Here is a 23,703-nt window from a genome sequence, read left to right on the forward strand (position 1 = left end):
GCCAATAGAGTTCTGTGCTTTCACTTTAGGTATTTCAAGATTGGTAATTCTTCCTCAATTTCCTTCTGAACTGTCACTCCAGTGCAGACAGAATGACCTTGGATAATTAGGGTTTGGGCCTTTGATCTAATTTGGCATCATCTATTGTGATGGAGTTTGATTTCTGCTAGCACTGACCATGTACAGCATAGTAACACCATGCTGAGTCTTTGGGGTAGGGCTGCAATAGAGCCCTTTAGAGTTTAACAGGAACGCAGCAAAGCATGGACCTTTTGGGCAATTTATGTAAGATCTTAGAATGCTTTGGGTTGAAAAGAACCTTTAAAGGTCATTTGGCCAACCCAAGATGTTCCAAGTGAAGTTCTCAGGGACATCTGCTCTGGTGTGCAGCTGCAGTGTGAAGATGCAGCTGCTGAATCAACTGAATATAGGCAGGTGTAGGGGTTTTTCAGTTTGGGACAGCCTGCAATGCAGGAGTAGCACTGGTTTAGCCTTTAACAAATCAGTTCAGTCACCTCATTGCTTTCAATAGTTGCATTTCACTGTTCTTGGTGTAGAGTGCTACTGAATAGATGCAGCTGATACATGTATTTACTTTCAAAAATGCTTTTTACTAGCATAACTTTTAAAAAGGTTTCTTCAACACCTATCTACTCCAAGACCTTTTCCCTAGGACTACCGTTAACCTGAGAAATATATGCAAGTCTGTATTTCAAAAATCACCTCATGCCACCCCAAATACTATTATGCCCTTTGGGGAAGTATTTATTTTAATTTGCCTGCCTTTTCAATATGGGGTAGTTTCAGCTAAACTGAACTGACAGATAAATCAGTAGGTTCTGGTTCCAAGCCACCATGCCAAATATTTGACTGGGAGGGAAAAATCCTAGAAGCAAAGTAACAGACTACCTTCACCTGAACTGATTATCCTTTGCATTTTTCAAATGAGAATACTTATTTTCAATATTGGGGGGTGAATATTTCTCCTTGACAAACTGGGAGGTGTGAGAACACAACATGCTTCATTTCCTGCACAAATATATTTTTACAAGTTAAATATCATTCCCTGTCTGTGCTATCCCCCAACCTAAAGGCAAAACAGTACTGCAGTTGCAATTTACGGTAAATCAGATCCCTCTGATGTGCATTAGTCATGTTCCAAAAATACTGTTGAATATGGCTTGGGGAGACAGCCTAATTTAGTTAACTTGAACTGGGGCAATTCTAAGGAATTGCAGCAGTGCAGCCTTAATAACATGGTAAGGACTGGTAAAAGTCTGTTAAAATTATGTATTTCTATCATAATGGCCAGCACATGAGATGGGAATAAGTTGTGTTGTTCTATGAAATGCATTTGTAATTCTAGCAGTAGTATATGAGGGAAAGGAAACCCTCTCATTCACTTTCTCAAAAACATGCAATACCATTTCTGAAGTTCCTTATTCCTGGACTGAATCTCAATCTCTCAATCTCTCAACTGTACCTGTCACAGAAGTTGGAAGGGTGTTCGACTTTTTTAGATGCTCCCTTCTTTCTAGTCTTGACGCAGCAGTCTCAATTTTCTTCTCTCCTTCTTGAGTTGTAGATTTCTGCAGTGTGCTTGTTTTGCTGCTGCTACTTTTATTATCTGACTGATTACTTACAGCAGCCTAGAACAGAGAAGGAAAACTGCTAAATGAGAGTCTGTCATATAATGGGTACAAGTTAGAGATGACACACTTGATGCTTTCATTCATCACCTGTCCTTTCCGGCAAAGATTCACAACAACGATACTTCTAAAATCAAAAGTTATTAAAGACTCTAAAAAACCCACCACACAGTTTAATTTGTCATGTTGTCGTTTCAGTAAAAATACTGAAGAGTTTGAACAAGCCCTCCCCGTTAAATACAGCACTGAAACATAGTGTACATCTGTGGGCAACTTCACACCCACTGCTGTTTGCTTCCATCAGTTGTCTATGTCTCAGGTTATGCATGCATCCATCAGAAATTAGGTTCTCATAACAAACAGCAAAATATATTTAGTTATCCACACACTCTGCATTTTTGCCATCTTTGATACCTATATAGAACATCACTGTTTGTGCAGCTTCACTTTGGTACGGCAAGCAGAAATGCTCCCCTTACTAATAGAAAGCCATGGAGAGTAAAAAGCTATTTGGAGAACAGGAAAGAAGTGATTGAATTCAGTGCCTGCTTTAGGTCTTTGGATGCATCATGATTGTTCATTTCTTTTGTTCATCTGTATTTTACCCAAATAGTACATGCTGCAATAAAAATAAATTCAGACTTACTAATATTCACCTATAATTGCATATTCCAGCTGTTATTCCCTAAGCATTAAAGGCTAACATAAAGGTAACGTAAGCTCTGAAAGAACCACATCGCACACAATTTTTCTGTTCCATCCCCTGCACAGTAGTTCTGCTTATGATTGTCATTAACTACCACCTGATACCCTCAGAGTTTACATTAAAATTGCCAAACTATTGCACAGGATTTTCTCCTGGAGGTCTCAGTTTTGCAAGAGGGAACTCCAGACTTTCAGAATACTTTTTACTCTCTGTCATTTTAGCTTTTATGAATTCTTACCAAACATAAAAAAAATATTCCCACATAACAATGTTAACTATAACAGTTATTATGGGCAGGTTTTCTAATGGGCAGGTTTCTAAAGATTGCTTACATTTTCTTTAGCCAGTTTCTCTGCTTGCTTTGCCTCTCTGGCTTGTCTTCTCTCTTCCCTCGTAGCTTGCTGCTCACGAAATCCCTTTTGCTTTTGCAGCGCTAATGTAATCCAAAGTGGTTGTGAAGTTTCCACTTTTTCCAACAATTTAGAGCCATCTAGAGAGTGCCTGCTCTGAAGAACAGGCTTTTCTGAAAGAAAACATGACAAGAATTGATTGAGTAATGCACATCTCTTGTCTTGAGAAAACCCCTACAACTACCTTGTGAAAATTCTGGAGCTAAGCCCATTGAATGCCATGTCAGTCACAGACCTTTGCAGACTGCACAACAAATCCTGAAACAGATTTTATGCCTCAGGAATAAGACCTAATTCGACACACTCACCCAGCTGTCCAAATTTATCCTTCTTTTTGTGTGTGAAAAAAAGAAATAAAAAGTCAGCAGTTCCACTGAGATACTGTTTTAGAAGTGTCCTATGTTTGAAAAATTCAAGAATGAAAAAAATTGGGATTTCCCGATGAAATGCTGAATTCCTGCCTTGGTTTTTTGAGTGTCCTTACTCTGAAAGGGTAATTTTCCCTCTCGTATAAAATACCATTTCAGGACACAGGGGCTTTCAAATCTCTTCTGAGGAGACATTATGGCTACTCTAATTGTTTTCATCACTGAAGACTGCCTCTGAAACAGATTGCTGTGCCCAGCTGTATTGCTTAAATAAAGAATTTGCCCACGATAAGGGGACCTACATCTTAATATTTTTTAAGCTAGATAACATTTCCTTAAAAAGAGAAGCAACAGAATGTAGATTTTAAAAATTACACCATCTGCTCTGGTGACACCATTATCCATGGACCACAGAGTCTATCACCTGACTCACTAGAGGCAGAGGTAACATCTCTGCTAAGGAAACACACACACACACACACACACACACACACACACACACACACACACACACTATTGTTACCTCCTTGAAATTAATTTTCTTATGTAGTTTGCAGTGGTCACACTGAATTTATGGGCTTCTGAATTAAATTGTGGGCATGGGAATTCACACTCATTCAGACAACCCTAAGCACAGTGACAGTCCTCCACAAGTAACATGCCAGGTAAAAATTATAACTTAAGACAAAATGTCTTCCTCTGGACCTCCAGTATCTCATTTTGGAAATGTAGATAATAGCTAAGTTTGCTTTAAGAAATACATACCTTTCTTCAATGGCTCAGGCTTTTTGTCATTTTTTTCTCTCCATGGAATACTTAGAGATGGGAAAAATGACTTCTTTTCTTTGACTTCTTCCTCTTCATTTTTGTAGTCATTGGATGGTATGGGTTGGGCTGCATTTGCTCTGTCTTCCTTTCTCCAGCCACCTTCTGATTCAGCTTTAGCCACCCTTTGCGCCAGCATTTCAGATAGGTTTGATCTGTTCATTTTGGAGAGAGGAGATGATGGTGGGGTCTGGCTGGTGGGCTTTGGAGCTAAAGCAGGTTTCTGTGGGACCAGGGATTTGCCTGCAGGTTTCTCATGAGCAGGTAGAGCACTCTGGCCGGTGGCTGGTGTGCCCACTGGTGTGCCCACAGGTCCTGAAAACTCCACCACAGTAACTGAAGACTCTTTTAAATTACCAGGGATGATTGCTCTCCCAGTGCCAGGAGAGGTACTTTCTTGTGAGGTGAAAACAGAGGATTCTTTCTCTCCTTCTGTTGAGGTAAGTGGGTCAGGCACACCATCAAAACTGTCTCCTGCACTGTATCTTTTCTTTTTCTTTTGCTCTGCCTGTTGATCATAATGAAAACGTAAAGAGTAGTTTGTCCTTCGTAATTTTATTCCAAAAGGAGAAACATTTTCTTCTCCATTTGGTGGTGGTTTGTCTGCTTTTTTTGTGCTGTTACTCTGCTGATTTTCCAGAGCATTGGGAAGTTCTGGCTGGGGTAATTCCTTCCCCATAGAATGTGGAAAACTTGGAACAAGGAATGATGGAAGATCTTTTGCAAATTTACAGCCTTCAGTGTTGTCTGTCACTTCCCTATGGGTTTCCATTTTCTCTTTAGGCTTTTCAGCTAAGTTATCCTTAAAAGTGGAAACCACATCCTCCTTCGAATCAGCAGATGAGCCAGTGGTTCTCCCCACAGCCACTGTTTCATTGCCTTTTGCCACATTTACACTCTCAGTATCTGAATTGGTTTTGGAAACATCTGAAAATTTCTGCCATGCTGGTGTTATTGAGAACTTTGCATTGGCAGAGAGGGTTTTCCTCAAGTTGCCATGGGGAGCACCGCGTCCTCGGGGTGTCCAGTCATCACTGTGCCTGCAGGCAGTTACTCGGTCTCTCTCATTATATTTGTTGTTTTCTGCATTCTTTAGGATTCTGGAGCGGATAGAGGCCCACTCAGCCAGTACAGCCTGGTTGTTCAATGCCTCTTGTGCGTGTTTCATTTTACTGCTGCTGGGTTTGGGATCCTGTTTTTTTCTCTCGGACTTCTCTGGAGAGGGAATATCCACATTTTTCCTCTCTTCTGTTAAGCCAAGTAATGATTTGCAAGCCGTGTCCTTAATCTGGTTCAAGTTCACTGCTGTGCCACACAGCTGTGCTCCAGTAACCAAAATAGCTGTGTGGGGTACACACACAGATGATGGGAGGGAATGAGAGCCCTTACTGGTAGTGTGCACCCTGCAGTCTTTGACAGATGGAGAAGAGACTCCTGCTCCTTTGATGGGCATAACAGGACTCAGATTTACCTTCTGAAATATGATCTGTTTATCTCCAGAAGACACTTGAAATGTGAAGGGTCTGGATGCCATTTGTCTTTCATCTACCTCTTGCCACCGAAGTTCTTCCCCTATGCGTTTTTGCTCTTGAGCCTCAACTTCTTTTTTCAGTTTCTGGGCTAGTATTTCTTCTGCTGTTTTAGTCCCCTTTTCTGGCTGTTTGACTTTTTGGAAACTTGATCCTTCTTGGAGCTTCTCCTCTGCTGGATGCCTAGCAGCCCCTCCAGCAGAACACAACTGATCTTTTTCCTGTGGCTGTTCCAAGGATTTTTCTTGTTTTGGCTGAAGATTTTGTCCTTCTGTGTCTACCTTCTGCTCTTTCAGCTTGTTCCATTCATGTCCATTTTGTTCCTTTTGCTGCTTCAGTTCATCTTGTAGTACACAGTCTGAACTTTCCATATGCATTTGTTTTGTGAGTTTATGTTTCCTCTGCTCTTCCCGTTTCTTCTTCTTATCTGTCGCTTGCTGGGGCTGTTCCTTCTCTGTCTTTTCTTTCTCCTTCAAATGCTGTCTTTGTTCCTCATGTTTCTTCTCTTGTTTGAGGCTCTCAGGCTCTTTCTCCTGCTTTAGTTTTATTTCAGCTTCTTCAGGCTCTTTTTCTTCTAGTTCTTGTTGCTGTATTTCTTCCTTATTTTCTTTCTTGAGCTCTGTTTGTTCCTCCAGCCAGTTTCTTTCTTCTTCCTTTTGACTGTCTTTTTCAGTCCCATGTTGCTTTAATTCTTTCAGTGCTAACCTCTTCTGCTCCTCCAGCTCTTGTCTCTGTTTCTCCTCCGGATCCTTGTGCTTCTGCTCTTCCCATTCCTGATGCTTCTCCTCCTCCAATTCCTGATGTCTCTGCTCTTCCTGTTCCTGGTGCTTCTGCTCCTCCAGCTCTCGTCTCTGTTGCTCCCTCTGTTCCTGGTTCTTCTCTTCCTCCTGCTTTAGTCTCTGCTGTTCCTCCCTTTGCTGGTGTCGCTGCCTGTCCAGCTCTCGTCTCTGATGCTCTTCTTGTTCCTTGAGCTTTTGTACTTCCAGCTCTCGTCTCTGATGCTCTTCTTGTTCCTTGAGCTTTTGTACTTCCAGCTCTTGTCTCTGTTGTTCTTCCTGTTCCTTGAGCTTCTGCACCTCCAGCTCTTGCCTCTGTTGTTCCTCCTGTTCCTTGAGCTTCTGCACCTCCAACTCTTGCCTCTGTTGTTCCTGCTGTTCCTTGAGCTTCTGCTCCTCCAACTCTTGTCTCTGTTGTTCCTGCTGTTCCTTGAGCTTCTGCTCCTCCAGCTCTTGTCTCTGTTTTTCCTCCTGTTCCCTGAGCTTCTGCACCTCCAGCTCTCGTCTCTGTTGTTCCTCCTGTTCCTTGAGCTTCTGCTCCTCCAACTCTTGTCTCTGTTGTTCCTCCACTTCCCAGTGCCTCTTCTCCTCAAGGTTTTGTCTTTGTTGTTCCTCCAACTCCTTCTGCATCTGCTCCTCCAGCTCTTGCCTTTCTTCAGCCTTCATCAGCCTTCTTTCGTCTTTATGGCATGTTTGCTCTTCTATTTTCAAAGTCTCTTCTTCAAGGAGGTATTGCCTCCTCTCTTCTTCACAGCGTCTTTTTTCCTGTTCTTTTCGCATCTCCTCAAGTTCTTGGCACCTTTTTTCTTCCATTTCTCTTTGTTCTTCCATTTCTACAATCTGTCTTATCCTTTCAGCTTCAAGGATACCCCAGTGATCTTCAATTCTTTTTTCCTCTGCCAGCTGAAGCTGCTTCTGCTCACCTCTGTCCTGGAATAGCTTGTCTGCTGTGAAGCGTCCATTATAACCTGGGTATATGTCCTCATACAGCTGAGTTTCTAGGTCCTCTGGCTCAAATTCTGTTATTGTTAAACTTTGTGATCCCTAAAATTGGAGACAAGTTTGGAGTTACTGAACATTGCCTGTAGGCTTGTTATTCTTCACAGTGAACCAAGAGTTGCAAATGCAAAAAAAAAGCAATTTAAACAGTGATTTAGATGAGCCAACATATCTCACCCCAAGTTATGGATTACATCATCATTGATCCCATGTCTCTCCCCTATTCCAATGATAGCATTTAAAAGAAAGAAAATATCCCAAGAGTGACTGCAGTCTAACACCAAATATTGAACCACCATTTGCTGTACATTGAGACCTGCCATTTTAAATTTGCAGAAGCCCAAGGAACAGAGCATGAGTTTCATATGCTCAACTCCAACCTTTAAGCCTGAAATAATTAATGCCTGCTTAGGGGCATTGTTTTGCCAGTTCTTTCATTTCAAATTTGATACTTGCAGAGACAGAGCTGTTGCCTGCAGAGAAAAGCTCTGCAAAGCTAGCCAGGAAAGAACACTCCTCAGGGAAACACAATTTGCTTTCTTTTCACAAATCCTGAGCCAGGATATCTTCCTCATTAGCTGTGCTGAGACTCCAGTGCTATTCTAGGAACCGTGGGAACATGAATGGATGGCACAGCCAGAGCTTCCCAGGAATACTGCTCTGTTCTGTACCTGAAGAGAGCTTCCCTTTAGGAAAACAGCTCAGCTGATGTCCTGTCTAGCTATCATTTGTTGAGCCATTGTTTGGCTCCAGTTAACCATTGTATAAACAAGAGGTTTAAATTTAATTTCTTCATTACAAAAGTGATAAATGCAAGTACAGTGGTGCAGAAGAAAGGGAAGCGGCCTCTCCTGAGCCCTGTGTAGTTGAGTACTCTTGTCCCATTTACAAGAACGAATAAGATGTTAGGATAAAAATCAAAACAGATGTGCAGTAAGTGTACAAAGCTACAACTTTATATTTCTTTCTATAGCTGTTGCAAGAGCTACATTGCTTAAGTCTTATTCCTTCTTATAAAGCAAAGCTATTACCCCTGTCAGAATCCATGCCCATTTGAGAGAATCTGATTTTTTTCCCAACCAAATTTTGCACTATCTGATTGCGTATATCAGAGCAGCATTAACAGCAGCACATATCTTCAGACCTTTACAACCTAAAGTTTTTACTAGAAAAACTAGAATCAGAAAACTCTCATAATGTAAAACCCTAGTGGAAGAACTTCAGGATTAATTAGTAGTTGTCTCAATTGGCAATATGAAGAGTTCTTTGCATCTTCTCTCTAGCTAAGGTTTCAGGTAAATAACAGTGTTAATCAGATCCTAAGTCCTCTGCCTACAGATCCTGGTACACTCATTTATGGTTATTTTGTACCCAGTTTCAAAAGTAATCTCCCTCCTCTCACTGTTTGGCCGGTCATTTAATACCTTTGTCAATCTCTTGTGCTGTCTTGACATCCTCTGCTTTTTTGGCTTCACTGACAGTTTGTGCTTAGCTGCACTGTTGTCTAGACGAGCAAGAGCCTGCGGAACTGAATCCAAATTGATTGTTTCGATTGTCCCAGAACAGGAAAACTGTCTCTTTGGCCGAGCTGACTTCATTGGAGTGAGCTGTTTGTATCACAAACACAAGAAACCATTATTAAGCTATTTGTCCATTAAATAAATAAATACATAAATAAATAAATTACACACACACACACGCATCTTTGCTGGTTTGAATTCAAAGGAATTATTAGCAGAAAAAATTAGACACCCTTGCTTTCCATTATACAAATGACAAACTTTGGACATGAAAGCTGCAGTTCTAATATTTTCCCATTTTCAGTACTACACATTTTTATAGTTTTCACATAAAATTACTTAGACGATTCTATTGAAGTTTATTCACAGTTTAACTTCACTCTGAACTTGTTGGGAATGGGAAAAGCACAGGCAGGGTTTTAAGCAACATCAAACACTGGGACATTTTAAAGTTTGCTTACTGGGAAAAAAATCTACATATATAAATAATTTTGATTTAAGGAGAAGCAAATCAGATTGACTTATCTAAGCTTCATAATAGAACAGCTACAGAGCTGTACTCTCTGCATGGGAGATGACTGAAGCATTGGATCTCTGACTGGCACATTGCCTGTGGAAAACTTCCCTCCAGAGCCATGTGGAATTGTCCAAGACAGCTCCAAACAGCAAAAGACTAAAGTAAGACAACACTGGCTTTGATGGGTGCTTTATTTCTCGTGCCCTTCAAATACTTGGGTTCAGAAAGTGCAAATATAAGCAAAGGGATCCAGTGAGACTCTTTTTGTGAATATATAGTGGAACTGTATGTCTAGGCATGTAAGAATGAGCCTGTCATCTGTCTCTTCCATAAGTCATCAAGCTATCATTCCAAGACTTGCATTTGGCATAACACAAATGGAAAAAAAGACAGAGAAAAAAAAAGGGGGAGAAAATATCTTCTGTAAGGAAAGAAATCACATACATTGTTTTCAAAACAGCTCTGTAATCTTCTGAGGTTAAACATATGCTAATCAGGGAACCAATTACTTAAAAGCTGAGGGAACATTTTGCATATGCTTATTGAATTACATGCAGGCATAACAAAGTATTAGAAGTACTTATGAAAATTATGACTCTGTGATTAATACATCAAATAGAGGAATGCTGCAAGACTGGCAGAGACTGGGTTCTGCTGTTTCTTGCAATCAGCTCTTAAGATTTCTCAGTCTTAGTTATTACTAGCTGCAAAAGTGCACAGTGTTCACAAAATATTGGATGATCAGTCAAATAATGTGTGAAAACAGAAACTGTCAGGCTTCTAATATCTAAAATTAGAATGTAACTCAGTGCAAACCAAGTATGAAAGGTTTTTTACCTTTTCTTCCATTTCATATCCTGTTCCAAGAAAATTCATTTTTCTCAAGAAATCTGGAGTGTCAGTGGACTAGAAAAGATTACCACAAACAAGTATTAAAATGGAAAAGATCAGTTAATTATGATTCAAAGAACTTGTGAAATCATATATGTTAGGATAGAATTTTTCCCTCTTTCCTATCCCTTCAGGACTGATGGATAAGCAATTCTTGTTCCTACATGCTCTGAGCTTGGCTTCACTGCTCCTTGAATCACTGCTGTCTATACAGCACTACAAAAATCAAAACACTCAGGCGTCCTTAACAAGATAATCAGTTTCCAAAACAAAAGAAAGAGCACAGTTTTGAAGGATTTTGATCAGGTCTTAATGATTTTATTTTCTCCCAACTTAGATATAAGGAAAAAAGATACTAGCCTGTTCAGGCATTACCTGTGCTGCAAGGAGTTTCAACTCCATGTTCTTGATGACTCTTTTTAGAGAGTCAACAGTTCCCCAGAGCCATGGAAGCCTGGAGAACTAGGACTATTAAGCTACTGTCCCTCTCCAAGCCATCATGGTGAGGAATTTTCAAGGCTTGAAGCAGCATTCATCACAGCCAGAAATATTGGTTTTAATCATTCTATTACAGTATTACTTCACAACCTAATGTGTGTTGGGATCCCATTACACAACGTGATTGTTAATGTCAAGGCTAAAAGCTCAGCTTCACAACTATAGATTAAATTAAACCCAGAACTCTTGCCACCAATCTACGTTACTCAGTTGGGAAAATCACAAATCACAGAGCACCACAGGAAACCTGTGCAAAGTAGAGCAGATCTACGTGGTCCTGGTCACCAATTCTTGACAGAAGCCACCCCATCCCCCAAGACCTATGCAGATACACATGCCAAGGAGTTACAAGGCCAGCAGATGAGACAAGAGCAGAAAGTAGGGAAGCTGCCATGCACCAGAATTCTCTGATAACACAGGTAATTAGTAGTGTGCAGAAACAAAAGGAAAGTACCCAGTGCTCTGGCTGACACTATCCATGGAAAATTGTTTTGTTTGTGTCTACAAACTGCCTCTGAGCGGGGACAGATGCTCCTTCAGTATTTGGAGAAAGAATTGTGCAAAGGGATGTTAATTTTGTTTTCAAAACTTAATATTTTAAAGAGTAGCTGGTAAGAACTGAATTTCTCCCTCTGTGTTACACAAAAACACTCTAGCAGGTTTTAGTGCTTGAATTATTGTATCCTTTGAGCTGGAAGTCACCAGGTGCACTAGGGTCTCCTGCAGGACCCAGGAAGAAGGCTGTCTGCAGAGAATCTGTGTTTATCTCAAACACAGACTCTCCCAGCACCAGGGTAGAGACAGTGCATAGCCAATCCCTGTCCACAGTCCCACTACACACTTTGTGCTCTGAGGCACACGGGATGCTCTTGATTGACCTTACCAGATCACACCAGAAGGAGTACTTGTTAGGCAAAAAAAATATACTTTAATTTGGTTTAATTTTTATCTATCCAGATTGCCAAGGGAGATGTGTGAGTGTGCAGGTCCTACCCAAATGCCTGACTCCCTGGCAGATTGAGCCACAACCATGAAAGAAGTGGTCACAGAGGGGCGATGTTGTCCCTTAAAGACTGATGAAGAATTTGGGCCAGCTCAGCCATAAATGTCTCTTCAGTGTGTTTGGCTGAACACAGGCATGGGTTGCACAGGTTGCTGCCTTGGCCTTTCACACAGCCAGCATGAGTGTGACTGAACATGAGTGCAGGCTCATGCCCTGGTGCCCCAGGATCCTAAAGGCCATGTGTACGTACTGGGTGCTGGATGCCTTCCCCAAGGGTTCCCAGGCACAAAGCCAGCCTCCTGGCATGGAAGGTTGTCACTGAACTCCTTTCTCCCATTACAGCAACACACTCAACCAGTCTTGCCTTAGAGGCTTTCCAGGGACCTTTTATCACTCGCCATGTTTCTTCAGTGTCTGAAAAAGACCCCTCTGGACACCTAAATGCCCACAGCATCAAAACCTCCATGAATAATTTGAATAATTATTTGAATTATACTGGTTTTATTTTAGGAAGCATTCAAAATGCTTCTCCCCCTTCTGCACCTTTGGTTCCCATCCTTGAGAAATTATGTGTACTTACTCTAAGACCTAGGATTTTACAGGCTGAAGCTTCACACACCTCTCATTTTGAAATGACTTTCTTTTTTGGTATTTGATGCTGTGAACAACTATCCTTGCTGGGAAGTCCGTATTTTAAAATGTTTTCTGTATTAGAAAAAATTCCTGTGTTCTAGCAACACTGGAAGTAATGTCTGCACTGCTGGAAGCTCAGAGCAAACACTCAAACCAGTAATTCTGTGTGACCTGGCTCAGGATGCCAAGAGCATGCTTCCCACCAGGCCAAGAAGCACCTGCTGAGAGATCCCTCCCACATAAAACAGCCCACTGAGCTCTGCTATGCCTCACTGGAAACATCTGCTACGCCTCAGCGGAAACATCTGCTACACCTCAGTGAACTTTGCTGCTTTAGCACTGCTCCAGTGCCATGGACACGTCAATGTGAAGTGCTTACTTTATTACTGCAGTCTGAGATCACTGTGTCCTGCTGGGTTTCAGTCTCCATGGGGCTGCTGAGCAGTGCATCATCTTCTGTACTGGCATTTGCTTCCCCCATCATCCTTGCAGAAATTGTCATTTGTGGAGGCTGCCCAAATTTAATATTTTTGGCCAACTGTTGCTGAAAAAACAAGAAAAATAAAACAAACAAAATAGGTATTTATATTACAAGCAAAACAAGTCAAGTCCAGGAAGTGCCCCTTCTCTGCCTGAAAGCTGCACAGAAATATTCTGGGTGAGTTCTGACTCTGGACAAAAAAAAAACCAAACAAACATCCTGAGGCTCACATTGTTGCAACATGGTGGGCACTCTTTTTCTTTCTCGCCACAAGGTGACTAAAGTGAGGAATTCACTACTTGATTTCTGATTTTGGATGATCAATTCAAGTTCTTGACAATGTTGCCAACTTTTGAAAATTTACTGTGAGTTTTAAAACACTCAATCTTTTTTTTTAAATCTATGTTCTAGGTTAAAACTTTGTTTATAAAAGCTAATTATGAAGCTTTATTGTTGTGAAGCTTCAGCTTATGAGAAAAGTGTACACTGAGAAACTAAACTACCCCAAAAGGCAACCTTTTTATTTCTAGCCCCCAAACCCTGCATCTCATGCATTTGCATTTCTAAAAGGTATCATTATTTTAATGTTTAATCATGATTTTTAAATGTTAAGGGTTTGGCACAAACCTGCCTTAGAGAGGAAAATTCTCAAAGCAGGGGAAACCCAGCTCTTTTAAATGCTTGATCTCATAGGAAGAATATACAAACTCATGTCTGCTCATGCTCATGAGCGCTTCTACTCACTGCTGTTGCACAAAGAAGTTTAGGCAGGGGACATGCAAGAGATGGATGGATGGATGGATGGATGGATGGATGGATGGATGGATGGATGGATGGATGGATGGATAAAAAAGCTTTCCCACCATTTATTTTCCATGTTGAAGCAATCTTCTGTCAAAGGCTATAAGGAAGTACTCTTGAATTACATCAAGCATAAGATTAATAAAATAAGAAGCGTGTACTAAGTGTCCTCTAGCAGGGTGAGTTAAAGAAATTGCAGCCCTGGCTACTGCACAGACATGTACCATACAGACTTTGAATATGAACTTTTTGCAAAAGAGAGAAGAAATTCTCTAGAAAGAGCAAATGGAGCAAGGAACATTTATGAATATATTCTTTTCCTGAAATATTTGAGAGGATCATTCTCAATTAGGAAGGAAGGGACCGTGGAGTTATTTTCCTGCTTTGCTGTTTTTCAAGGACAGAAAATTCTCCAAAGGGGATGTCCCATTTTTGTCTTGTGATACTATGAACAAGTAATTCAACTGTGCAGCTTCTATTCAGTGGAAATGTCAGGTACTTACACAGTACCCGAAGAGAAGTTTGCTGCTGAGAGCTGTGGAAGATTGGAGTAGATAGTAGGTAAAACAAAGATTTTTTTTTTCCCTATAGCATAGAATCAGTAACACAACACACACACGAGGAGTTGTTAAGGAAAGATATCCTCTAAAGGAATTCAGGTCAGATTAGGTCTTTCTTGCCATAGTTCCCAGTGGGCTAGACTCTTATACCAAGTTTATCCATACTATCCCAAAAACATTAACAGTTTTCTGTACTGAACCTTAAAACAAAAATTACATGCAGAAACTCCTCATAGTCAGGTTATTAAACTAGAATAGCTTTTCTCAGTTTCCTCACTGAGACAGTAATTTATGCCCATTTGAATTTTGGCAGAAAGTAGTGTCATTTGAATCGTAAAGCATTTTGGCACATAGTGGGTAGTACTGAATGGCAAACTTTCATTCCCACCTGGATTATTGGCATAGTCTAAAGGCAAGGGTTTCACCAAGTCCTTGCAGGCTTTTGTGTTAGCAGTGGAGCTCTCTGACTTGAAATCTCACATGCTTCCTTTTGGACATGGGAGCTGGAAGGGGCAAAATGAACTGTATAAGATCATGTGAGGCCTTTAATTCTGCTCTATTCCTGCAGGCCTTCTAAATATTAGAATCAGGATAAAATTATTTCAGAAAAAAAGTCTTAATTTGGTAATGTGTTTTCTAAGTTGAGATTGCTCTTTTCTTCTTCCTAAAGTCACATACCAAGACAAATAATTCTCCTGGGCAGAAAACTGGAACTATCAGCATTGCTGAGCAACCACTAGGAAACTAAGGATCTGTGCATCTGTTCATGGTGGGAACATGCACACATTAACATTGCTTGCAGTGTGTTTTGGATGAAGGGATGGTGTGTTACCCTTCTGATCTTCTGACAAGTTCTTGATGTAAGTGTGTGTGCAGTGCTTGGTGGGAGTTTGGTGGTGGGGCTGTTATGGAGAAAGGTCATTGCTTGAAAAAGAATGGCCTTTTTAATTGCCATCAAGGGTGCTTAAGGGCTCTGCAGTAACAGTGTGTTTTTCTGTATATATAAAAGTTTAAAATGTTATTTTCCTGATATTTCCAAGAAATATACTGTCCTCAATATTAAAGGACTGTACACAGTCGTGACTGTTTTTTTGTTTTGTTTTGTTTTGTTTTTTAATTGTTTCAAAGCTTTAAATGTTTGTTTGCTCAGACTGGCATAAATTAGTCTGAAGATTGAGGAATAAACTCTAGTAACCCTCACCCTTCCAACACAGAAGGTGGTTCTCTGTATTATTTATTTATTGGCATTTTTTATCTTGATTTATCTTAAAAAACAAAATTCTCCACTAGTAGTTCTCCACTGGCCAGTTTCTTTTGGTGCATTCTAATCTCTAAAGCTGACACTAAATACCAAATGAGCAAATGTGAAAATCTCAAATAGCTCATTGCAACTACTGAGCAATTTATTCTTATTGCTTTTAGAGAGTAATGTTAAACCTGCTTCTTGGTCTTTTTTAGAATGTGCTTATAATGTAATGCAATGCGATTACCCTCTCAGAACAATTCCACACTAATGCATTTTCTACCTGGTCAATCATAAAAATTCTAAAAATGTATCATCCATAAAAGAAAATAAAAACCCCACAAATTTTACTTGGGAGAACACTCAAATAGTCTCACCCAGAGATGGAGACACACCACTTTTAGATGGAAGACCTTTGAGAAGAGGCCATAATCCCTGAAAAGGAGCATCTGCTTTAAATTTCTCAAAAGTTTCAGTTAGACAGATATTTCTGAACGCATAATTATAAATCCTCTGTAGTTAAGAATTCCCTGTGCTGACAGTTTGTGAATGATTGTTGCCTAAGGAGGATTATTTGCAATACCAGTCAGTAGAAGTTGCAGGCATTGCATTTTGTTCTTCTGCCATTGCATAGTCATGGCTAAACAGCCTTTTGAAAATCTCCACAGATGCATACTGGGCTCAGCCAAAGGACCTTGGTCTCTCTTGGTTTGTTCAAGAAGACTTGTAATTTAGCAGCCAGAAACTACCATCTTGCTCTGAAATTTGTCAACGGGAGCAGAAGCAAACAGATGAACTTTCTGTGCCTGCACCTCCCACTTCCAGCCTTATCAACTCCAGTGGGCATTCCTGGTCCCTCAGTTTGCAGCCAGGGGACAAACATTTCCACAGGACTTACAAACCCTTCTCAGCCCCAAAACAGCTCAGATACCACACACTACTTATACCATGGAGCAGGGGCTGGAGACACCACACACAGGGGAGCTTTAGGACGAGATCCAAGCCAAGTTTACCTCATCCTCATCCACTTTTTTTTTTTTTTCCTGGAAGATTCATGAAATTTCTGTAAGATTCTTGGTAGCTTTTCTATTCACACACAACCCGGGTGGCTTTCAGTGTGATAGTAAGGTCTGCACAGGTCTGCACATCCAATACAGACAAATAAATACTAGGAATTTAGAAAAATAATTTTAAGTTTATATTAATCCAGTTTTTAAGATCTTTCTTGGTAACTGGACCATGACACAAGCTCACTTCTATTTCATGCAAAATAATTTGCTAAAACGTGATACTACTTAGCTGACACCAGCTTCCCATTAATAACTTAAGGAATAAAGCTCCTAAGTAAAATTGCTCTGCGTTGTCTGGCACCTGCAGCTAATAAAAAAAAAAAAAAAGCCCAGACTTTCAAAGCACTCTTTGCATTTGCATAGGAAATGCCACAGAACAAGTTTTCCATATTAATTGGCAAAGAGCCCAGATCAGGCTGTACATCTCCTCTCTCACTCCCATTTGGCTCCTCTTCTGTGTACATGCCTACTTGCATGTCTGTTGGATTCAGGCCCCTGAAACTACATCACTCTTAGGGCTTCATGTCTGGACTGAATCCAAAACTAGATCCACTGAGCTGCTTGCTCCCTTCAGTTAAAAACCATTAAAACAGAGTGTACTATTCCAGCTGATTCCATTCAAACAAGGCTTACAAGAAATGCTGGTCATAGTTCTCCTTCAACTCAAAGATCTACTCTTCATATCTGCTTGCAATGCCTAAATATAATGAAACTTAATTGAAATTAAGTTTTCTAGTTATATAAAAATGGAAAATAATGACTTAATTAACACTTGTCCTAAAAAGAGGTACACTGTTGAAATTCCACTTGGTCCTGTACAGTCTCTCAGAATGACCCAAAAATCAAATGCCTTGGGAATACATAAAACAGGGTGAGCCTATACTGAGCCCATATTTGTAAATGCTCCAATGATTTGTCGCATCTGAGTAATTTTTATACAGTCCAACTTTGCTTAAAGAAATATTTATTTTGATTTGGAAGTATTACTGGTTTCAACTGTTGCTCATGTGTTCTCATGCTGTGAAAGACTGAATAATTGTTCTCTATTCATTTTATCAATTCCACTCATGATTTCAGGCATCTCTATCATATTCTCTCTTATAATTTCCTTTCTAGGCTCAGAAGAGAATTCATCTAATTCATGCTGAATATGGAAGTGAGTCTACTTCTTAATCCAAACTGGAACATCTGCAGCATATCTAGACAAATTAAATACACCACATAAGCTTTTTTTAAATCAAGGAGAAAATAAACTGGAAAGCATCATGTGAAAAGTTATATTGGTATAGCTTTAGAAAATAATCCAGGTATAAAATTAACATGGAAACCTATAGAAAATTAGGAAAATAACAAGTATTAACACAGATGTTTTGGATACAAGATGCAGGGAGGAAATTATTCCACTCTCCATTACTGGAGCAGCATGTGGTTAGGGGCATTACACTTGTAGAAACTTTTTGGAAGAGTCCAAAATAGTAGAATGTGAAGGAGCAAACTGTAAACAGACCTCTAGAGATGTGTACTTGCAACAAATCCAGACGTGAATGAAGATTTTGGTGTGCAGTGGTGATGGGTCACTTACACATACTCATGTGTAAAGAGAAGATTTTGTGGAGAGGCTTGAAGAAGCATCTGTGGCATTTGTCACATCAGTCTCTCCTAAAGCAAAGCAGATGCAAGGAAGGAAAATTTTCCTTCCTTGGAAAGGAAGCTCATTTTCAGGGATTACTATGATTATAGGAACAAGAGGGTCTGCCCAAGAAATGCTTGAATGATTTAGAAAAAAATTATAAATTCAGTTTATAAAGCAAAAAGGAATTTTCAAATATGAGGAAAACAATTTGGTTGCAGTGGCACTAGAAAATATTGGCAACAAAGCAATTAATTGTAAGAAATACAAAGCTAGGCAATCATGAAGTGAAAAATCACTCCCAATTCTGAAAAATTCAGACCATCATGGTAAAAGATAATAGTTTTGAGGGTTGAAAAACAGCTTTGTAGATTTGTTGAGATCTGGGCAATGAGGAACAGAAGATACATTGGGAGTGGCTGGTAGAATTCAGATGTGCAATGCACAGTGAGGGAAGCACTGGCTTGGTATTAGCTAAGATACGCTAATGACTGAAAGAAATGTAATCCAAAACTGTACAGTCATAAGGTCTGACAAGGAGAAAATCATACAGGTCATTCATCATTACAAAATCAGGGAAATATTAATTTAAAAATATTCCTTTTGCATTTGACCAAGAAGTTTGGATTCACAAACAATGTTTTCTCATCATTCATGTCTGTATAATAAATAGGTGTTTTATAGCTTTACAGAGCAGAGAGGGTTTATTTTAAACTACATGGCCACATGAAACAAAAAGGATGTAACCAAGTAGTTCCTAAGGCCATAAGCCATATGTCACAGTCAATCTTTAATATTTCTTGCAGCTGACTGCTGCAGCCACACAGATGTCAGATGACCCAAGATAATTTCAGTGAAGGCAAGCAGTGGAGAACAAAGGCAGTAGCAGTGCCACAACATGGCATCATCACAGTAAGTGGGAAAGAATAGTGTAGATGCTTCAGGAAACCAATGTTTTAAACAAGCTTCAATTTTGCTTGCTGCAGTTTTTATAAGTGTGAAATAAAAACTCTCTTCTGTTCATTTGCTGACCATTTCTGGCAAATATCAGATGTAGGAAGAAGAGTCACAGCTATAAAATGTTAGGGAATTGTTTTAAGACACTTTGATGGGAGGAGAAAACCAACCCAGTAACCTCAGGAAGGGAAGGATGTAAAGTAAAGCTCCAAGAGTTGGGTTATGGGTTTTTTTCTGACACACTGCTAGATTTACAGTTTAAACATTCTTTGTGTCTCATTCACAGCCCTGTATGACAAGTCAAGCAACAGATCCCCAGAAACTAAAAGAGTTCAACATTAAGAGTACCGGTGCCTGTGTACTATCTCTTGCTGGGAGTAGGTTCAGGCTGTCTTTCTACCCTGGATCTTAAAAATTAGGTAATGATAAATCTCAACAGTTCCAAAGAACAAGGAAAAGACTGCTTTTACAACACCAAATGGCTTCAGCCTAAGCAAAATAACTTCAGGATATGAAAGGGCTGATGGAGATTTATGAGAGGTCAGGCTTTTCTCAGCCTGAGTTCTAGCACACAGTAAAACCTTTGAACATGACCAAATCTATTTACAGAAAGCATGATAAGATGAATACTGCCAATCTGAAAATCAATAAAACCAAATGAGAGCAATTCCAGAAAGATCTAATTTACCTTTCATGCGTAATTAGAAAGAGAATTCCCACAATAAGCAGCTGAACCAGTGCATGGGCTGGCCAGCTGCCCAGATTACTACGGAGTTTGCACCACTACACAACATTTTTTGTGGGTTCATCAACACTCTGAAGTCAGCAAAAATTAAAAGGAAGAAGGAAGAAACATTTTGGTCATCCCCAGAATGAGATCCAGCACCATCAGTATTAAATGGCTTGCATTGCTATTCTGACTTCAAAACCCTTTTCACCATGCTGTCTCTTAGGTTTGTAAGCGTGGGGACTTTAAAAAAAAAAACGTACATTTTACAGAACGTTTTCTGTACTACCTCAAAAAAAAATTCCTGAAAAGGGTTAAAATCTGCAGAGCTTTTGATCTCCATCTGGAATGCAGCAAGTTTAGAGTCAGAATGGGGCATGGAATCCTGGCAACCATTCTTTACTGAAGAGTACGTTGCCAGGTGAGTGGGAACTGGAAGTGCTTTGCTTCCACCCTGACATGCAAGCCTGGCAAAGCCACAGTAATGCTGGAGGCTGGCCTGAATTGCCTTAAGGAGAGAGAGACTCTTCAGAAGAGAGAACTGTCCCCTCTTAATCCACTGCTTTAAGAAATACAGATGTTCCCAGCTGCATCAGCTTGCAGAAAGATTTCAAAGTTGATAGAAGCTTCTGGTATCAGGAGACAGAGCATCAACATTTTCTATCACTGCAAAATCACATAGTAAACACTGGCTCATAGAATAGCAGGAAAAAAAGGATGGGGTATGTAGTGCATAAAACCTTCAAATAGGAATAATAGTCCAAATAACTCATTAGACTTGGACTCAACTCTAAGGTAAAATTGAATTGTGCAATGGGATTTTGGCATGACTTTTTCCTAAAACTCAGGGAACAGTTGCAGAAGCCATGGCTACAGAAATGGGAAAAGTTACATGGTGGGCAGCAATTTTTGAAGATACAAGAAGTGTGCCCTGGGCTTATTACAGGGAGGCTTTCCATGGGTTTACAAAAAAAAAATCCATGGACATTTAGATGAATATATGACTGTTCTGTGTGAACATGTAAATGCTGAAAAATGTCATTTGCACTCCTTATGCATTCCTTTTCTGAATGAATAAGTAGCTCTCACCACCATCATCAGAGTTGAAAAATGAATCTGGTATGTTACAGGTGGGTTCCAGCTACACTAAAACAACAAAAATTAACTACCATCATTCAGTTTTAAATAAAAAGGCAAGCACATTTTTTACATCAAGCAGCTGAAACAATATTGTCCCTTAAAATACATGCAATTAACCACACTAAAAAAAGGCTAATGCAAAGATCATATGAGCAAGAAAGCACCACTGGACCACTGGCTATTTATTTTGTGACTTTCAAGGGTGACATTTTGCTCTTATTTTCTTGATTTAGCATTTGCTCAGTGAACATGGTTGTTACCAACTGCATTAATTATACTTTTTCTCAAGTGGCTTAGTTTAGCAAAGGCACTAATTTCCATTGAGAAATTTAAGCTGAGTTTTGATATGAGAGAAAACACCTCTGGAATGAAAAATTATTCAGAGTAAAGCTAGTATACAGAGACCAAGAAAACAAATACAACAGATAGGGAGGGCACAGCTCCCTGAAAGAGTTGGTGGGCTTTGTAGGGCAGGCCCACATACCTCAGGACTTTACCTGGAGTCAGCAGTCATTTGAAATATAATGGTTTCCAGCCTGGAAAATAGTATACACTGAATCTACCTGACCCAGGGAAATTTAAGCTGAAAAGCCAGCATAGGGGAATTGGAGATGTCCTAGTGTGGCTTCTGCTTCAGAGCTCATCCACAGTCAGCATGGCTAGCACTATGCAGGTGCTCTGTCTGCTGACAGCACCAGGCAGGAGGTAGCAACAATTCCATCCTGAAGGTCAGAGCTGTCCAATTTCAAGATCTCTCAATCACCAGGAAAGATGGATTGTGGGTGGACTTCAGAGGTAAGAGAAATCAATGGTATTTTGCTAGTCATCTTCAGGGTAACAGCACTTGCACAGCATTAAAAATTCATCAGCATTTTGACAGGATACGTCAGCACCCTGAACAATAAAGTGCAACATGTTTCTGAAGGACAGCACTCGCAAGGTCTAGAAAAGCATAAAGCTGGGAATCTTACAGATATACAGGGAGTAAAGCAAAAAATTAGTTCAAGCACCTATGGGAGAGAGTTCTGGAAAAGAAGGGAAAGTGGATCATATAAAGCTCTTTAGAAGCAAATACCCAAATATGTTGTTTATGCTTTGGAGAGATAAACAAATCCACCTTACATGAAAACCACTGAAAGTGCAGTGAGAAAAAAAGAGAAAAAAATGTAATACATATAAACATATAATTAAATTGGTTTTGGCAAAGAACTCTTATTTTGCATGCCATTCCTTGCCCTCAACACAACCTTCCTTTTTTCTCTCATTACCACATTTGTAGGACTGAGGCATACAGATCAGGACATGCCAAAACCATGAGCTCAATTCAGATGAGTCCCACAGGTGCAGATGTTTCTGCAGATATGTTTACAGCATCACTGCTGTACCTTTCAAGACCAAAACCTGGAACTTCTGCAGATTATCTGAATTACTTGCAATGGCTCTTGGCCAGAGAACTTAACATGCCTGAGAAACTGTCCCAAGGCTACAGGAAAATCAACCCATCTTTATGCACATTTAACATGTTCTGGAGGCCATTTTCCATCACATTTTAAATATTTTTCCCACTTGCAATTTCTTACCTGAAGAATTTTGACTTTTCCTAAAACGTTCTCCTGTGACATTGCTTGAATGGCCTGTTCGCTCTCTGTTCTCCCATCAGGTATGAAAATACTGTCATGGGAAAAAGCTCGACTGCCCATAGAATAATGGGGGGATCTGTTAAAGAAAACGGTCAACAAGTAAGTAAGTGCTGCAATTAATTTATGAGAGTGACTCTTCATACCATAGCTGTCCTGCTGTATGGATTTCCCCCCCCCCACCTCTTGCCTTCTACATAAAAGCTTTGTACATTCTCAGTGGAGGGGTATCCAAACACTTTTGGTTTTCAAAAGTTTAATGGAGGTGCACGATTCCTTTATATACAGTCTTCCTCCTTGGAAGGACCTAGAGTTGGGTGTTTTTAATAGGAGTGTTGAGAAGTTCAACTGATTTTGCTTGTAAGCCTCAATTCTAACTGCTTCTTTCAGGATACAGACTAGATGGTGATGATGCACACCTTGCCAGACTGCATATCTAAGAAAATGCATTCATGCTTAGTGCCACTGCCTGGGAGTGACACACTGCCGCCCCTGCTCAAAGAAAACAGCAGGTGCCAAGCAAAGGGAGCTCTGCAACACAAAAAGAGGTGTTACAGCGCAGGAAGCCACTTCCACAGAGCTGCCTCCTTTGCCTGATTACTCAGCACTTCTTATGGCCATGAGCATGATGACACTAACAATAAAAGGTTATCACCAAACCCCCAGACTGCCAAGAACCTTGTTACCCCAAGCTGTGTGTCCTTGATTGGCCACAAAGAGCAAGAAATGCCCGTGTGCTGCTGCTAAACTGAGCACTGATGCCAAGGAGGAGGGTGTGTCACTAGTGAACCTGTTATATGGCTCTGATTGAAGTCCACAGGCAAAGGCATGAAATGAAAAGGAGTTTAATTTACCAGAAATTATTATAATGAACTTAATTGTAAGAAAACTTAGAATTAAAAAAAGAAAGGCTAGTAGTTTGGGGGCACACTGAGGGAAAAATGTATCTGTTTGAAAGTCATGTTTTGTCTCACCTAGAATATCCCATGGTAAGTGAAAAGCCCATCATCTATAATCATGATAAAGCCACAATTTTAAAAACCAGAACAACTGCAAGGTTGTAAATCTCTCCTTTTGATAACCTGTTGGCAACCTTATAGATCCCAATTATAGTTTCAGAAAACAATCTGGAG

General features: G+C 40.0%; 1 protein-coding gene across 5 annotated transcripts in view; it reads right to left on the bottom strand.

Moving 5' to 3' along the window:
* Positions 1-23,703, bottom strand: part of CRACD (capping protein inhibiting regulator of actin dynamics) — a 129,933-nt gene that overhangs the window by 4,158 nt on the left and 102,072 nt on the right. For all 5 annotated transcript variants that reach the window (XM_071432331.1, XM_071432327.1, XM_071432328.1 and 2 more), the window contains 7 exons: positions 22,514-22,649; positions 12,704-12,868; positions 10,137-10,205; positions 8,687-8,869; positions 3,899-7,307; positions 2,688-2,878; positions 1,484-1,649 (listed from right to left, as the gene is read on the bottom strand). In XM_071432331.1, the coding sequence (XP_071288432.1) occupies positions 1,484-1,649; positions 2,688-2,878; positions 3,899-7,307; positions 8,687-8,869; positions 10,137-10,205; positions 12,704-12,868; positions 22,514-22,633 (4,303 nt within the window). In that variant the 5' untranslated portion in view covers positions 22,634-22,649. The remainder of the gene's footprint in view (positions 1-1,483; positions 1,650-2,687; positions 2,879-3,898; positions 7,308-8,686; positions 8,870-10,136; positions 10,206-12,703; positions 12,869-22,513; positions 22,650-23,703) is intronic.

This window comes from Agelaius tricolor, unplaced genomic scaffold (assembly GCF_023055355.1).
Source record: "Agelaius tricolor isolate 1412-34295 unplaced genomic scaffold, bAgeTri1.0.p SCAF_8, whole genome shotgun sequence".
NCBI lineage: Eukaryota > Metazoa > Chordata > Aves > Passeriformes > Icteridae > Agelaius > Agelaius tricolor.